The sequence below is a fragment of the Heteronotia binoei genome, chromosome 9 (assembly GCF_032191835.1).
Source record: "Heteronotia binoei isolate CCM8104 ecotype False Entrance Well chromosome 9, APGP_CSIRO_Hbin_v1, whole genome shotgun sequence".
NCBI classification, from domain to species: domain Eukaryota; kingdom Metazoa; phylum Chordata; class Lepidosauria; order Squamata; family Gekkonidae; genus Heteronotia; species Heteronotia binoei.
Window position 1 is genome coordinate 8176445 of NC_083231.1, and position 18866 is coordinate 8195310.

General features: G+C 44.4%; 1 protein-coding gene across 1 annotated transcript in view; it reads right to left on the bottom strand.

Moving 5' to 3' along the window:
* STIM2 (stromal interaction molecule 2) overlaps window positions 1-18866 on the bottom strand; it is a 125184-nt gene that overhangs the window by 37678 nt on the left and 68640 nt on the right. Inside the window, exon 3 of the mRNA XM_060247279.1 lies at window positions 2781-2895. Within this exon, the coding sequence (XP_060103262.1) occupies window positions 2781-2895 (115 nt within the window). The remainder of the gene's footprint in view (window positions 1-2780; window positions 2896-18866) is intronic.

The window sequence follows — 18866 nt, forward strand, 5'->3', positions numbered from 1 at the left end:
TGGTAAAGGTAATAGTGAACTGATATAAATATAGCTGTCCAATGATATAACAGAAGACTGACAATACTTTTAGCACTTCAGGCAACCTTGTTTACAGACCCAGTTTGCAGATTAGTCCCAGAGAGTTAACCCCTGCCAACCGGGGTGGAGGGTGGGACTTACTGGCAGCAAACTAAGTCCCCAAGCCTCTGTCATTGGCCATGTCACTTTTGGCATGCACTGGAAGTGATGTCATCACATCCTGGCAATGTGGGGATGCTCTGATATTGTGTAAAAAACCTAAGGTATAGAAGCCATTTTTACCATGGAGTTTTTGCCCAAATATCAGTGCGGCAACACGATGACATCACTTCCGGTGCACACTGGAAGTGACATTGGCAAGTTTCCAGCGACAGAAGCCTAGGACTCAGTTTGCTGCAAGTAAGTCCCCTGGATAGCCAGCTGATTGGTGCCAATGAGAAGGGCCCTGGAGTGATCCCCCACCCATGGGGGTCTGGGAACACTACTGAAAGTTAAACTACAGGTTGATTAAGTTCATCTGGTCGCTAATGACTTTGGAATGCTCATGAAATTTGTTCCAACAACATCCCATGTATGGAATAAAAGCAAATAAAACAAAGTTCTTAGTAATAAAAAGCATTCCATTATGAAATGCAATCAGTGCAATATTCATTAAGACATACAAAAAAAATGTTTGCATTTACATTGTGGTGTTTTTTTCCAATGATAAATCAAGAACTAGGCACGGATCCATTTTTGTTGTCGTTCAGTTCCACAATAGCATCATCGGGACCAAGAGACATAGCACATGCAAAAAGATGTGGAAATTGTGTCTTTTTTTCATAGCCTAACACAAAATCACTAGAATAGTTAGGGCTATTATAATTTCATTCAAATTCTAAAAATTGCTGGAAACAGATGCCACCTCAGCTTCAGCACCATGTGAAGAAGAAGAAGATATTGGATTTATATCCCGCCCTCCACTCCGAAGAGTCTCAGAGCAGCTCACAATCTCCTTTCCCTTCCTCCCCCACAACAGACCCCCTGTGAGGTAGATGAAGATATTGGATTTATATCCTGCCCTCCACTCCAAAGAGTCTCAGAGCGGCTCACAATCTGCTTTCCCTTCCTCCCCCACAACAGACACCCTGTGAGGTAGATGAAGATATTGGATTTATATCCCGCCCTCCACTCCGAAGAGTCTCAGAGCGGCTCACAATCTCCTTTCCCTTCCTCCCCCACAACAGACACCCTGTGAGGTGGGTGGGGCTGGAAAGGGCTCTCACAGCAGCTGCCCTTTCAAGGACAACCTCTGCCAGAGCTATGGCTGACCCAAGGCCATGCCAGCAGGTGCAAGTGGAGGAGTGGGGAATCAAACCTGGTTCTCCCAGATAAGAGTCCGCACACTTAAACACTACACCAAACTGGCTCTGTGAGTAGTACAGTCTGACATTTTATCCTTGGTTACAACTCTAGTTTCTTGCAGCTATGCCTTGTTTTCTTAAATAAATTTTTCTAAACTGCCATTGACATTACATTTGCTGTTTCTAATAGGCATTCCTTGCTGTTATTTTTATAGATAACCAAATTCTTATTAGATGTTTATACAGTACTGAGTCCACATTCATGGTTACATCCCCACTACGTGAGAAACATACCATTTGGAGTATACAAAAATTAATTACCAATTGTTAGCACCTTTGATTTTCCTATCACTTTGAAATTCGGCACAAGAATTACCTCCTCCTTTTCTAGATCAGGGGTAAGACTCCTTAGGATTACAGCCTGAAGCATCTTTCTCTCTCCACCTCCTTTTTAAAATATCTAGCCTAAAGAGTTCTGGTGAATTTGAGTGCCCAGACACTGTTTTTTTTTTTGGGGGGGGGGTGACATTTTGTCTGATCCTAATAAATCTGACAAAGAGAGATTTGACTCTGCTTATACTATTATTATTATTATTATTATTATTATTATTATTATTATTATTATTATTATTATTATTATTATTTTTAACTTAATAAATCCCCCATCCTGACCATGCCAGGCTCTGGGTGATGTACAACATACGAATAAAATACATACATTAAAATCAATAAAATCAGGTACATTAAAAAGAAATTATAAACCCTGTTGGTATTTGAAGTGCTATTATTCAGTTTCCAGTCATTACATTTTGCTGGTCTCTAAGGTGCTTCTGGATTTGACATTTCCAATATTGTCTTTTGTAGTGTTACTTGCTTTCTCAAATAAAACAGATGAAACTTTCTTCCATATGTGGTGTACGTGTAAAAAAGCAAAAAAGATACTGAAAAGGAATACATGGAGAAATGCAAAATAAATTAAAGTTTAGATTCCCCATGAAAGCCAGGAATATGCTACAAGGGTATATCGCTTAATAATTTGCCAAAAAAATTGGAAGAGGTATTCAAATACAAGGCGACAGCAATGGCAAAATTAATAATCCAATTGAAAAACAGATCAGTTAAAATTTGAACCGCTGGAGAGAAATACTTTATATTTCATATATTTTTATATACAATCATCTTTTGATATATGTAATCCTTTTTTTTCTTTCTGCATTTTCTTTTTATTAACTCTTCATTTTCCATAAATATTGGTAGCAACATCAGATTAGAGAATCTGGTTTGGATGAATAAATACCTGGAAAATACCAATAAGTTATTTTTCAGGTAGTTATTCAGCTTGGTATAAACTGAGCGCACCCCCCTAATGCTCACTAGCATAACTTCTGGAATGGGAAGAGAGAAGAACTGCCTTACCTTCTGATGTTTTCCAGCGTTTCCACAGATCTTCAATGGTGATGTGTTTGTCTTCTCTGTGCAAGTGGCTGTGTTTATTGGAAGCATCTTTGTACTTCATATCTTCTCTAATAAACTAGGGACGTAAAGACAGTTCTGTCAGAGGATTCTCGCAAACAAAGGGCCTACTGTTATGCCTTCTAACCCTGGAATGATGAGCTCAAAAGACTCATCTTCAGAATTGCCCAACTAACCCATCTCTTATATCCATTTTCAGATCTTCAGCTGCCATAAGGAATTTATCGCCATTAAAAAAAAAAAAAAAAAAACAGCACTAAACCCTGACTTCAGATGTGTGGACATGTAATCCTTTCATCCAAATTTCTATGTCCAAGTCTGTCCCCATCGTTTATTTTAAAAGAAACTGACTGACTCATGCAAATGAATACATGTACACATAAACATCTTTGACCACATAAACACGTAGAGACAAAAAAGGGAGATGGAAGATCCAAAACAGAATTGAGATAGAATAGGGCAGGGAAGAAGACCAGAAAGTGGGCTTCACCTGGTCCATAACGGTTGCAAACTTCCAGTCCCCCAACCCAGGGATGAAGAGAGACACTTCTGACAGTTTTCTGAAGAGAAATTGGTCAGTCCAACCCAAAATTCTGCTTACTAATCTTTCTCAGTGGAAAAACACCAAACAAAATTACACTTCTGCACGGTGACAAAAAGTACCAGAAAGGCACCCCAATTTTCCCCACAGTTTTAAAATGTGTCCAGGGTGCACTATTTCATGAATCAGCACATGCACACCTCATTCTTGGGTGAGCATTCATTTGGAGTACTGTGTGCAGTTCTGGTCGCCGCACCTCAAAAAGGATATTATAGCATTGGAGAAAGTCCAGAAAAGGGCAACTAGAATGATTAAAGGGCTGGAACACTTTCCCTATGAAGAAAGGTTGAAACGCTTGGGACTCTTTAGCTTGGAGAAACGTCGACTGCGGGGTGACATGATAGAGGTTTACAAGATAATGCATGGGATGGAGAAAGTAGAGAAAGAAGTACTTTTCTCCCTTTCTCACAATACAAGAACTCGTGGGCATTCGATGAAATTGCTGAGCAGCCAGGTTAAAACGGATAAAAGGAAGTACTTCTTCACCCAAAGGGTGATCAACATGTGGAATTCACTGCCACGGGAGGTGGTGGCGGCCACAAGCATGGCCACCTTCAAGAGGGGTTTAGATAAAAATATGGAGCAGAGGCCCATCAGTGGCTATTAGCCACAGTGTGTGTGTGTGTGTGTGTGTGTATTTGGCCACTGTGTGACACAGAATGTTGGACTGGATAGGGCCATTGGCCTGATCTAACATGGCTTCTCTTATGTTCTTATGTTCATTAAAGGAAGTCTAATAGCATTTTACACCAAAGCAGCGACATGGTGCTCTGGTTGCCCAAAGCAAAAAGGCAGCAGCTGGATGTGTCCTCAAATCAGAAAAGAACGCTGGAGGTATTATACTGCTCTTGGTTCAGAAGGAAAACTGGATTATTTATTTGCATCTATGAAGAAGTCAATCTTTGCAATGAAATTAGCATAAAATCCCATATTGCAAATAAATCTTATGAAAACAACAATGGACTTGAAAAGATATAGCGAGGTTTTGGTACTGTTGTGCCTTATCAGTTAACGCTCATGCCCCCTAACAGATAAACAGGTTTCACACCTTGTTCCCGTCTCTTATTTCCCTAGTCATGTTTTTAAAAGACTCAAGTACACAAGGAGTCACAAAACCGGCTACGACACCAGCATTCTGACTGGAGCCCAAGTTGCATAACCCTGCAGTCGTACTCTGTTCAGTGAGAATCATGTGTTGAATCTAAAACAAAGACTGCCGATGGGGAACATGCTGGGAAAGCAGAGGGAACTGCACGCATCCCCTCAAACAGCAAAGAGGAACTACCATTTTTCTGTCCCCCGCCCCACATATACATACCTTTCTACAAGAAGAAAAGTAAAACAAGCATTGAGAAGAGTTAAGCTGTAACCCCCTGCTGTTGTGCTAAGTACCATTACAACTTTTGCAAGCCTGGCATTTATGAATGGCTCTGTCCCATTGGGTTGGACTCACCGGCAGCCTTTAGGCAGCGGCTGGACAAGCACTTGTCAGGCAGGGATGCTCTAGGTCAGGGGTCCTCAAACTACGGCCCACGGGCCAGATGCGGCCCACTGAGGACGTTTATGCGGCCCGACGGGGTATGGCAAAATCAGACCGGAAGTGACGTTCGACCTAAACTCGCGTTAGCAACGCACACTTCCGGCACTGGGCTGAGGCGGCGGAGACAGAGTGTGAGGTGAGTTCCCAGGCCGGGGTGTGTGGTGTGGGGAAGGGAGAGAGATGCAGAAGACGGAGAACTGACGGCCCGCGGCCTTGTACAGTAACGGCAGTCCGGCCCTCCAACAGTCTGCGGGACAGTGAACTGGCCCCCTATTTAAAAAGTTTGAGGACCCCTGCTCTAGGTTGATCCTGCATTGAGCATGGAGTTGGACTAGATGGCCTGTACGGCCTCTTCCAACTCTGTGATTCTATGATTCTAAGTGAGTACAAGAACATTTTGAGGCAATTCAGAACAGTGACCGTAGCCATGACCTCAAACACACAGTGATGCCACCTAAGATTTTATAGGCCTTGCCCTTCGTACAACATGGCTTAGAAACTCCACCTTAAAAGTCCAGACATTCAGAACAAATTATTAATAAAAACCACATAATTATGGGAAAGGACTGCATTCCTATGCATGGCTGATTTATGCTCTTTAGGTTCAACCTGCAAAACACATTTGGCTTCAACAAGTGATATTCAGACAGCCCTGGCAATAGGCTCAGTGCTCTGGGACTGGAATGACAGTCCCTTGGAATAGCAGAAGTGATCTGGAACAGGAATGACAGGCCCCAAAGTGAAATGACACGTCGATGGGAGCAGCAGACGTGTTCTGGGAATGGAATAACAACCTCCAGAATGGAACGGCAGAGGGTAGCGAATGCCTTGGAGAGCGGAATGACAGGCCCCAGAGTGGAATGACAACCTGTGGGAATAGCAGAAGCTGTCATTCCGCTCTCCAACCTGTCATCCCAGTCCCAGAACACACCTGCTACCCCCACAGGCCGTCATTCTACTCTGGGTGCTGTCATTCCAGTTCCAGAGTAATCTATCTGGGCCCCGACACCTTAATGGAACACCCATTCCACATTTTATTTGTAACTTTTCTTGTGTTTTAAAGTATTTCAATTGGGCCCATGCAAATTAATTGACATTCCAGGCTCCTATTATCTCTAATGGGCCTTCCAGCCTCTCCCATTGTTTCTAATGAGCAATCCTGTCATTCCTTTTAGTACATCCCTCAAAAGAGTCCTCAAATCCTATAGCAATACATTTGCTGTAGTTCTGAAAGTGCTACTCGGCTGTCTTTTTCAATTTTATTTCTAAGCATTATTTAGTCAGTTGCTCCACTGAAATTGTATCACAAATACAAGTTGATGGGGTGTGAACTGGCAGAGACTGACCAAGAGAGAGATCTTGGGGTCGTGGTAGATAACTCACTGAAAATGTCAAGACAGTGTGCGATTGCAATAAAAAAGGCCAATGCCATGCTGGGAATTATTAGGAAGGGAATTGAAAACACATCAGCCAGTATCATAATGCCCCTGTATAAATCGATGGTATAAATCATTTGGAGTACTGTGTGCAGTTCTGGTCGCCGCACCTCAAAAAGGATATTATAGCATTGGAGAAAGTCCAGAAAAGGGCAACTAGAATGATTAAAGGGCTGGAACACGTCCCCTATGAAGAAAGGTTGAAACGCTTGGGACTCTTTAGCTTGGAGAAACGTCGACTGCGGGGTGACATGATAGAGGTTTACAAGTTAATGCATGGGATGGAGAAAGTAGAGAAAGAAGTACTTTTCTCCCTTTCTCACAATACAAGAACTCGTGGGCATTTGATGAAATTGCTGAGCAGACAGGTTAAAACGGATAAAAGGAAGTATGGTACTTAAAGGGTGATTAACATGTGGAATTCACTGCCACAGGAGATGGTGGTGGCCTCAAGCATAGCCACCTTCAAGAGGGGTTTAGATAAAAATATGGAGCAGAGGTCCATCAGTGGCTATTAGCCACACAAAAAATTTGCCACTGTGTGACACAGAGTGTTGGACTGGATGGGCCATTGGCCTGATCCAACATGGCTTCTCTTATGTTCTTATGTGACACAGAGTGTTGGACTGGAGGGGACACTGGCCTGATCCAACATGGCTTCTCTTATGTTCTTATGTGACACAGAGTGTTGGACTGGATGGGCCATTGGCCTGATCTAACATGGCTTCTCTGATGTTCTTATGTTCACACAATTTCAGGTAACAGCAAAATGAAAAGTGTGAACATGTACAGAGTGCACACTCCTTGCCAATGTTCTTCTTGGGCAGCATGGACCAGTATCCGGGCAAAAGGAAATTTCAGAAGGCCTCCAACCATCAGGTCCCGCCCCCCCACATGCAAACTGGAGCCAATGACTGATACTGGTCCATGGCCTGTTGGCAACCGGGCCGCGGAACAAGGCAGAGGTGCCACACTACCCCTTATGCCCACCTGGACCAGGGCAGGCAAAAGAAGCAGCACAGCCTCGGAGCGAGGCACAGCAGGCCCGTTGCCTCCTTCCGCCTGCCCGGGACCAGCTGATTGGCAGGGGTCTCTAAATAGGAGGGGGAGGCAGACTGGCCACTTCTGCCGCCTAGCTGCCTAGTGGGGAGGTGGCAGAAGCAGCCCCAGTCTCCCCCTCCATTCAAAGACCCCCATGGAGGGCAGGGACTGGGCGTGGGGCAGCAGGGGGCAGCAAAAACCCCAGCACCACACACACACATGAAACTGGTCCCTGGTGCCAAAAAGTGGTCCCTGGGGGAGCCACTGCTCTGGTCTATAGTTTCCTCGGCCCCATAGGCTGGTATACTTTCAGGTGGGTTTTCACCCTTCATCAATTTGGGGGATACATTTGATTCAAGCAACTCTTAGAGTGGCCTTGGATAATGTCGAAGGTTCTTGAAAGGAATTGGCCCTAACCCTTTCCAGTTTTGAATCAAGTTTCTTTTTTTTGGAGAAATGTTCTCTCGATTATTATTTATTATCTTAAAGGTTTCCAGCACCTGCCCTTTTCAAGAAACACGTCTGCTGGGCCGTTTCCCACTCACACACTGCAGCAGTCGCTCTTTGCAAGGAGTTCTACTCAGATTACAGCGCGTTCCTAGAGGCCCAGATGTTTCTGTGATGGCCAACTTATGTGCACACATCACACCGTACCACACTGCCTTTGAGTGGCTGCCAGCAGTGCTAGAACCAAGTATGTGGCAGAACCAACAAGTTCTGTGTGTGAGTTCAGCAGTCACTCAAGCATCCCAGTCAGCGGCTGTGTCCCAATTGTAGGCTGTGCCCCCCCCCCACCCCCGCAAGACTGCGTGACCTGGTTTTAAAGTAACAGTATGAAGAGAAGGTGATGATGATGGTGATATTGGATTTAGATCCTACTCTATACTCCGAAATAGTCTCAGAGCAGTCACAATCTCCTTTTACCTTCCCGCCCCCACAACAGACACCCTGTGAGGTGGGTGGGGCTGAGAGCACAGCAGTTTCCCTTTCAAGGAACTCCAAAGGGATCTGTCGAGGCTGGGTGAGTGGGCGTCAACGTGGCAGATGCGGTTCAATGTGGCCAAGTGCAAAGTAATGCACATTGGGGCCAAGAATCCCAGCTACAAATACAAGTTGATGGGGTGTGAACTGGCAGAGACTGACCAAGAGAGAGATCTTGGGGTCGTGGTAGATAACTCACTGAAAATGTCAAGGCAGTGTGGGTTTGCAATAAAAAAGGCCAACGCCATGCTGGGAATTATTAGGAAGGGAATTGAAAACAAATCAGCCAGTATCATAATGCCCCTGTATAAATCGATGGTGCGGTCTCATTTGGAGTACTGTGTGCAGTTCTGGTCGCCGCACCTCAAAAAGGATATTATAGCATTGGAGAAAGTCCAGAAAAGGGCAACTAGAATGATTAAAGGGCTGGAACAAAGGGTGATTAACATGTGGAATTCACTGCCACAGGAGGTGGTGGCAGCCACAAGCATAGCCACCTTCAAGAGGGGTTTAGATAAAAATATGGAGCAGAGGTCCATCAGTGGCTTTTAGCCACAGTGTGTGTGTGTGTGTGTGTGTATAAAGAAGTTTTGCCACTGTGTGACACAGAGTGTTGGACTGGATGGGCCATTGGCCTGATCTAACATGGCTTCTCTTATGTTCTTAAGGACAACTCCTACAAGAGCTATGGCTGACCATTCCATTCCAGCAGCTGCAAGTGGAGGAGTGAGGAATCAAATCCAGTTCTCCCAGATAAGAGTCTGCGCACTTAACCACTACACCAAACTGACTCTCAGAGAGACAGAATGAAGTCCAGTCTTTTCACTTGTATTATAAATCTACACCTAAGGGCTTAAATGCATGTGCTAAGCCTCTGTATAAGCATACCTCTGTGCAATGGAGTATGCATTTTAAAGCAGCACTGCAGTGCTTAAATAAAGGAAAATACATTAATTACTGATCCTGCCAACAAATCCCATTTACTGTACGTGTGTTACTTTCATCACTCCTTAATAGTTTTGTCCAGAAAAGGTGACTTATGCTTGAACAATTATTTCTTGGCTTGACATTGTTCCTCTTTATTCTGGTATCACAATTTCATGAAAACATCCCAGTATTTGAGAGAATTTCCTAGTCCCTTTATGCAATCCCAGAAGTTAATACAGCCTCCTCCCCCCCACCCCCCGCATCTGTAAGCTTTTTCCAATGTTCCCTCTAAACTGTGGAGTCTTGTGAGCAAAACTTCTACTTTGTGAGCTCCTGGGAGCGATCCTGCCCCTTCTCTCCCAGCCAGGCATTCTTTCCCCATGCTTGGGTGCTTGGCTGGGAGAGAAGCAGCGAGATTGCTCCCTCCACCCCCACCCCAGCACGCTGAAGGGAGCGATCCTGCCCCTTCTCTCCCAGCCAGGCATTCTTTCCCCGTGCTTGGGTGCTTGGCTGGGAGAGAAGCAGCGAGATCGCTCCCTCCACCCCCACCCCAGCACGCTGAAGGGAGAGATCCTGCCCCTTCTCTCCCAGCCAGGCACGCAAGGACGGGGAAAGCATGCCTGGCTGGGAGAGAAGTGGCGAGATCGCTCCCTGCGAAGTGCTGGGTTGGTGATGAGGGCGGAGGGAGCGATCTTGCCGCTTCTCTCCCGGGGGCTGCAGGCCCCTCCCCCCCTCATCTTTTAGTATTCGGACCATAAGACACCCGCACTTTCCCCCCCACTTTTTTGGAGGGGGAAAAGTGCATCTTATGGTCCGAAAAATACGGTAGTTTGCTCTAGGGCCCTTTTTCCTGAGCTGAGACAAAAATGTGTGAGCTGGAGGCTAAAAAATTGTGAGCTAGCTCACACTAACTCAGCTTAAAGGGAACACTGAAGCTTTCTGCCACCTGCAGCACACCCTGTGCCAATCTTCCAGTGTCTAAGTGGGCAAAAAAGGTGTCAGGAGACTAGAGATCTGCAACAGCAAACGAAGCTGCAAAATGTTTAAGGTGCAGGGACTGTGCTGTTATTACAGGGCTACGAAGAGGGCACTCTCCAGGCATAAAGAGCTGCTCTCATCAGGAAGTCCAAGTGCCTTCTTCGCCCTAATTTGCACGCAGCAGAAGTAGCCGGACTTTCACGACGGACACATGCCTCATTGTTCCACTGCAAGTCCCCCCCCCCAAGTATTTGACCCAAGCGGAAATGAAAACCTCTCTACTTTTAGCATAACTATCAAGGGCATTTCTTTTTTAGTTAAAACTTTCTCACTTCTAATTTGTCAAGCTCCATCTCATTTGCCAAGTTCTCTTCTGGAAAGGGTAGGGGCAAGAAATGGTGACCTCAAAAGCTTCCAATTTGAAAAACACAAAAACAAAAACATACTTTTGGTTCCTAGCCGCTGGGAATAAGCTTAAGACATAAGAAGCAATCAACAAACCACAACAGCAATAACAAAGTCCGCTGCCTCTACAAGTGGATTACAAAAAGCAACAGAGAAGCACATATAATAAAGCAAACGTGTAAAGAAAATCCCGAGAAAATAACTAAACCAACTATTATGAATCAATTTATGATGTTATTGTTAAAACCGATGTCTTTCGGTGTTTCCCAAAGCCAGGGTTGCGACCCGGCACCGGGCCGCAGAGCCCTCAATGTCGGTCCATGGGGCCTCCAGTCTCCTGGCTGCCTCTCCCCCCGCCTTCCTCCGCATTGTGCCTCTCTCCCCCGGATCGCGCACCTTGCCCGATCGCTCGGAAATCGGAGCAGAGCTCATTCCACACCGGGCCAAGCTGGTGGCAGTTCAAACAGACCGCGGCCGAAAAGGGTGCTTGGCTCCTCCCTCCCCGGCACTTCCTTCCCATCCAGGAAATGCCAGGGAGGAAGGAGCCACGCGTCCTTTTAGGCTGCAGTCTGTTGAGCTGCTTCCGACTTGGCCCAGTGTGGAATGAGCTTTGTGCCGATTTCCGAGCAATCGGGCCGTCGGGCGGGGGGGGGGGGAGGAAGGGCTTTGTGCAGCATGAAACTGACCTGCCAGAGGTGGGGAAGGGAGGGAGAAGGAGGCGTAAAGGCACACGACCGGGGGGGGGGGGGAGGCGCGATGCAGAGGAAGGTGGGGGAGGGGCAGCCAGGGGACTGGAAGCCCCACGGACCGGCATTGAGGGCTCTGAGGCTGGATTTCCCAGCAAGAGTGTCCTTTCTTTCACTCTTTCTTTTCTTTCACCCTTTTCCTTTTTTTTCATTTTTTCTATATTTGTTTCCAACACTCCCCCCCTCCCTTCCTCTTTCTTTCTTTCTTTCTTTCTTTCTTTCTTTCTTTCTTTCTTTCTTTCTTTCTTTCTTTCTTTCTTTCCCGGTCTTCTTTCCCTCCTTCCTTCCTTGCCATTGCTAATCTGAGTAGACCTGGGGGGGGGATAAGCTTTAAACACCCTGCCATTTCATGTTTTCTCAGGCTGAGAGCATTTTATATTTTTAGTTTACTGCTGTGTGGCCCTTGTACTTTTTCTTAATGTTTTATTTTTACAACTGCATTGGAAATCCCACTATTCTCCTACCTTTCCTAAACAAAATATTGCAAGAGTTTTAGGCTTGTTTGTACATCATTTCCTGACTCCACCCCCAAATTTTAGTGGGCCACGAAGGAGAAGTGTAAAAATAACTGGGCCATGGGGGGGGGGGAGTTTGGGAAACCCTGCCTTATACAAAGCACTAAAATGCTACCACAAAGAATGCTGAAGTGCTTAATAGAGAACTCTATCCATACTATACACCTTAGAAACTTTTACATTAAGTCACTTAACAATGTAACATATTACAAAACATATTAAGTCACTTAACAATGTAACATATTACAAAATTTAACATTTGATCACTTTACAATGGAACATAAAGGTCCCTGTTCTTAAATTTCAAGCACACAATATTTGTACAAGACGCCAGCCTGAGGTTCCTTTAATTTGTGAATACTGAATGCTAGCTTCATTCCTACTGTGTCTTAATGCTCAGGCTTCAGCCTATGCAGCCTTCCGTCTCCAAAACTGCAGCTTCACTGTCTTAATTTTCAGCTTTCAGCCCACACAGCTTTTAGACACAGCCTCGCAGCTTTAAGCCTTCATGAACTTGCCGGCTTCACCATTTGTTAAGCACCTGCTTCCTTAGAGGCAGAATTCATTTCAGCAAAAAGAACAGCTTGACACAGATCAGAGAACCGTCACTTTCAGCTTAACTCTGGGAAAATGGCGACTCTCTGATCTGTGTAAAGCTACGTAAATTAATTCATGATAGTTTAGTTATTTTCATGGAATCTTCTTCACACATTATGCATTGCATTATAATCACCATCCTGATATGCCTTAGCGCAGTGGTACTCGCCCTGTGGCTCCCAGAGCATCGCATTCACAATGGCCGTCAACCAAAAAAGCCACATTTATTTCCATTCCTCGCATGCCAGAACCTCAGGGAGGCTCACAGCCAACCCTTTCCACCAGCAGCAGGTTTTTCAAGTGAGGAATCACCTGTCAACCACAAGCCCCCTAGGAAAGGGACTTGCCTGCTTTCCTGAAATTTGGGGCAGGTGCCATATCGGGAAACAGTGTTCAGAAGTGCTGTCTGTGACTTCTGAGTTATTGAAGAAGTATCGCTGCTGCAACCTGTACTGCTCCAGGTCTGTATTTTAGAAGAAACACATATGCTGCATTTTAATTTATGGCTTTGGCATATTGGATGATTCTTGCAACGAAAGAATGTTTGTTGCTAATTATGCATCTTGCTGAAGTCTATTCCTTCACACACTTAGGACTCTGTTGCTAAAGAAAGTAGTGTGAATAGAAAAAAATGCATCTGCAATCATTCATTTTTCAACTGTATTTCTCAGAGAGCTGTGACAAGTTACTATTCTCTGTTAAGCGTGCACGCCTAAGCTTGCATACACATACACATCACAGACAGTTTGGTGTAGTGGTTAAGTGTGTGGGGCTCTTATCTGGGAGAACCGGGTTTGATTCTCCACTCCTTCACTTGCAGCTGCTGGAGTGACCTTGGGTCAGTCATAAGAACATAAGAGAAGTCATGTTGGATCAGCCCAATGGCCCATCCAGTCCAACACTCTGTGTCACATAGTGACAAAAATTTTATATATACACACACACTGTGGCTAATACCAATGATGGACCTGTGCTCCATATTTTTATCTAAACCCCTCTTGAAGGTGGCTATACTTGTGGCCGCCACCACCTCCTGTGGCAGTGAATTCCACACGTTAATCACCCTTTGGGTGAAGAAGTACTTCCTTTTATCCATTTTAACCTGTCCGCTCAGCAATTTCATCGAATGCCCACGAGTTCTTGTATTGTGAGAAAGGGAGAAAAGTACTACTTTCTCCATCCCATGCATTATCTTGTAAACCTCTATCATGTCACCCCTCAGTCGACGTTTCTCCAAGCTAAAGAGCCCTAGGCGTTTCAACCTTTCTTCATAGGGAAAGTGTTCCAGCCCTTTAATCATTCTAGTTGCCCTTTTCTGGACTTTCTCCAATGCTATAATATCCTTTTTGAGGTGCGGAGACCAGAGCTGCACACAGTACTCCAAATGAGACCGCACCATCGATTTATACAGGGGCATTATGATACTGGCTGATTTGTTTTCAATTCCCTCTCAGAGTTGTTCTGCTCAAGAGCAGTTCTCAGAGAGCTGTCTCAGCCCCACCCACCTCGCAGGGTGTCTGTTGTGGGGGGAGAAGATATAGGAGATTGTAAGCCACTCTGAGTCTCTGATTCAGAGAGAAGGGCAGGCTATAAATCCAATATCATCATCATCACCACATGTGCCGTGACCCCAAGAGTCTTTTCATTCCTGGACCGCCATCAGTAAGGTCAACAGCCGTTTCTGCATTCAGTGTCAAAAATGAAGTATGATTTCAAAGTGCATTAATTTGTCTTTTTTTTTTTAAAAAGGCATCAAATTGCAATATTAAAATGTGGTTGCAAGGGCCCAAACACATGTAAGATCCACTACTTTCCTCTTTTTTACTGAAAGGCTCTCACGTCTTTCTCTGTAGGTCACTAAGACAAGAGGCTTTTAATAAAAAAAATCACCAAGTTATCTAGGGCTGGCAATCTCCAGGTGGTTTCTTAGCAAAACACGAAACTACAGTGTTATAATTGTTATTCACACGCTCATGCACTCAACAATACGAAATTACATTTCCAGAGCCATAATTCATGTCTAGAACGCAAAAAAAGAAGTCCATGTAGAATTCTCTAGTCAGTTTCCAAAACTCTGGTCAATTTCCAGTAGTGTGCCTCTGAGCTGTTGGCTTTGGATAAGAGATGACATGTCTCCCGAGTTTAAACTGGACATGTTTCAAGAGGCTCCCCCTTCTTCAAATCATAACATCCTAATTTAAGTACGATACAGTGTTGTTTATTTTGTGGTTGCTCAATCTCTAGGTGGCACCTAGAGATTTCCCGCTATTGCAGTTGACCTCCAGAAGACAGGACCGGATCTACATGTTTTTTGAGGGGGAGGGGGGAATAAAAAAATGATGCCCCCTTATGGGCCATTCTATCTTATGGTCCCAAAGAATACAATGGACTCCATACCCAATTTGGCACCCCCCCTCCTTCGGTGCCCGGGGGGCAAGCACCCCCCCCCTCTGTCCCCCCTAGATCCAGCCCTGACAGATGACAAAGATCAGTTCCCCTGGAGCTTTGGGGAGTGACCTCTGCGGCATCACACCCTGCTGAGGGAACTCACCCACCAAGGTATCCTCTGCTCCAGAGGCAGAGCAGATGTTTCATTGAAACCTATCCGTATGGTCTGCAGCATTCATCCAACCTGTTTCAGATTCATTAAAAAAAAATGTTTTTGGTGGTGTTACCAGGCAAAGCGCTACGTCGACAGCACTGTGAAGCCTGTGGTTTTGCTGCACAGACACATTCCACTCCATGTTAGATTCAAATGTTGCCATTTTGTAACTGGCTTACTGATTAATGGAATAGCTTTAGCGTACTTCTAATGTGCCTTGAGTTCCAGGCACAAAGGCAACCATAAATAAAAATAAAATCAATCTGACTGTCCCAGTAGCACCAGAGAAGCATTAAATCCTTCCCTCCTGAACCATTTGCTATTATCTCAATTACTCCCCATGGGTCTCCTGTATTGGGTGTCTGGCTCTTCATTTGGGTCAACAAGGCTCTTCCGGGGCTCAGACAGAGACAGATGTTTGGCCCCCAAAAACATTTTGAGACCCAGTTTGGTGCACTGGTTAAGTGTGCGGACTCTTATCTGGGAGGATAGTAACTATTGTAATAGTTTGTAACAAGTCATTACATATGCTAAACCTACTTTCACCAAGTATGGCGATATATCCACAATATTCCAACGTATTTCTCTTTTAGGATAGTGTATCAGAATAATGCTTTTGTATTGACATACTCAAACAAGGGACATTGGCTGTTTATCTCATTACATATACATCTTCCATTATATTTTAATGCATTTTTTCCTAATGGCAATCTAGAATGATGTATATATTTATGTTACATGTTAAAAGGTAAATTAGTTGGACAGGAAAAACCTCTGGGAAAGAAATGCCCTCTTTTTGACCTAGGTTTATTAGCAATAGAATAATTAACAGAATTAATAGAATAATAATAATTAGGGGAGGGACAGTGGCTCAGTGGTAGAGCATCTGCTTGGGAAGCAGAAGGTCCCAGGATCAATCCCTGGCATCTCCAAAAAAGGGTCCAGGCAAATAGGTGTGAAAAACCTCAGCTTGAGACCCTGGAGAGCCGCTGCCAGTCTGAGAAGACAATACTGACTTTGATGGACCAAGGGTCTGATTCAGTATAAGGCAGCATCATATGTTCATATATATATGTTCAACAGGCATTCTCACATTCTGACATGTTACTGTTTTACGGTTTTCCATGCTAATGCAACCCAGATCAAAGGTTTTTTGAATTTGTTAATTTTACTATTCTGCTATTGGATTTTAACTTTGTACCGCTATTCCAAACCCCACCAGCTATGTGTGGCTCTGCTTATTGTACCTCATTCCTCGTCTAAAGAAGTGTGCATGCACACGGAAGCTTACGTTCTGAATAAAACTAAGTTGGTCTTAAAGGTGCAATTGACTCCTATTTTGTTCTTCTACTACTTAAACATTCACGGAAGCATAATTTATAATCCAATCTAATTACAAAAAAAAATATTAACATGTATCTCAAAAGGGCTCTTCTACTGTCCCTAATGAAGGGACAAAACCAGACAGAAACCAACTCCCCCTTCCCCAAGTGCTTTGTCTGATTTAGCACCAAGCCTTTTCCCTGGGCGGGGAGGGGGGCGCCAGGATCCCTCCGCTCCCACCTTGTTATTCAAGCAGCCTTAAATCAAGAGGAGGAGAAGCAGCTGAGCAATTCACACCTCCTGGTGCTTCGCAGGGACTTGCGGCATTGAGAGTCCAAGGCTCACTAACTCAAAGACTGAAGGGAGAGAGTCTGTGCCTTCTGCAGCTTTCCTGTATTCTGAAATCTACAACTTCATATCTGACTTTACTGAAATGCAGGGCATTTTTTGTAGAAAAAGCCCAGCAAGAGCTCATTTGCATATCAGGCCACACCCCCTGATGCCAAGCCAGCCAGAACTGTGTTCCTGCTCAAAAAAAGCCCTGCTGAAATGTATTTAACCATGTGCCATAGAGCCAGACAACAATCACTGCGCTGTGTTTTCCACATCATAATAAATTTTTCACCTAAAGAATGGTGAAAAAGGTGAAGGTAGTCCCCTGTGTAAGCACCAGTCATTTCTGACTCTGAGGTGGCGTTGCTTTCACAACGTTTTCACGGCAGACTTTTTACGGGGTGGCTTGCCATTGCCTTCCCCAGTCATCTACACTTTCCCCCCAGCAAGCTGGGGACTCATTTGACCGACCTTGGAAGAATGGAAGACTGAGCCAACCTGGAGCCGGCTACCTGAACTCAGCTTCTGCCAGGATCGAACTCAGGTCATGAGCAGTGCTTGGACTGCAGTACTGCAGCTTTACCCCTCTGCGCCTCAAAGAAAAGTTATGGCTCCTTAACTTTATTTTTAACAAGGCATGTATCCTACTACTTAAAAGTCTCTAATTTTTAAAACAGTATTCCCAGCTGAAAAAGTTCCTGTCAACAATGCCGTTAAGTTATTAACAAAGAGAACTGCCAAATATTTCACCACTTTAAGTGCTAAATTGGTACCCATCTACCAATGCATGGCTAAACTTCTAATGTGCAATATTAGGAGCCCTGTGGCGCAGAGTGGTAAAGCTGCAGTACTGCAGTCTGAGCTCTCTGCTCATGACCTGAGTTCGATCCCAGTGGAAGTTGGGTTCAGGTAGCTGGCTCCAGCTTGACTCAGCCTTCCATCCTTCCGAGATCAGTAAAATGAGCACCCAGCTTGCTGGGGGGAAAGTGTAATGACCGAGGAAGGCAATGGCAAACTACCCCGTAAAAAGTCTGCCGTGAAAACATCGTCCTTTACCTTTTTTTAATGTGCAATATTATAGTTACTAAAAGATGGTGCTAACATTTTTAAAATATCCTAGGTTTCCTAGAAATACTTTGTAGAACTGATCCTTAAAACATCTCAAGAATACAGAGAAATCTGTTGTGGAATGCTCTCCCGGAGGCCATAAGGGCCCTGTGGGATCTGTATACTTTCCGCAGGGCCTGTAAGACTGAACTGTTTCGACAGGCCTTTGAGATCTAACTGGGAGAGAGCTGCCACCCTACATAATTATAGAGCACTATCTGATCACCGCTTATATTATATTATATTGTAGAGATACAGCACCATGTAATGAAATGTTTTAAATAATTTTAAATTGTAATTTTTATTGGTTTTAATCTGTAAAAATGAATGTTGTTAGCTGCCCTGAGTCTGCTTGCGGAGAGGGCGGAATAGGAATTTAAAGTAATAAATAAATGTATGCATACTTCTTCAGAGGAGGGGATGGGGTACAGTGGGCTGAAATACATGTAACTGGTGAGTTAAGAGTGTAAAATGATACAAAGTTAGGATCAAATGGCATAATGGTGTAATAAATTGGAAGACTATTTGGTCTGCAAAGCAATAAAAGGTAATGAAGGTTGCCTGTTAATTGCTTTTGCTGCAAGTCTAGGTAAAACCTCAAGAGTGTGCTAAAGTCAACTGGCTCAGAAGAATGCAACTCCATTCAGGATCACTCTGAAAACTTATATTAAAATTATGCTGGGGCATTATCATTAGCAAGATTACAGAATAAAAAGATTCCTTTCACACCTAGCTTTGTTTTGTTGGAGCTGTGGCCTGATTTGACGCCACTGAAACAGAAAAAAAGGAAATGATTTCCATCTTACTTGCTGGAGCAAGACTGAGCATAGCCACTACATGGAAATCCAAGTTAGGCCCAACGCTGAACATACGATATGAAAACTTATGAACTCGATT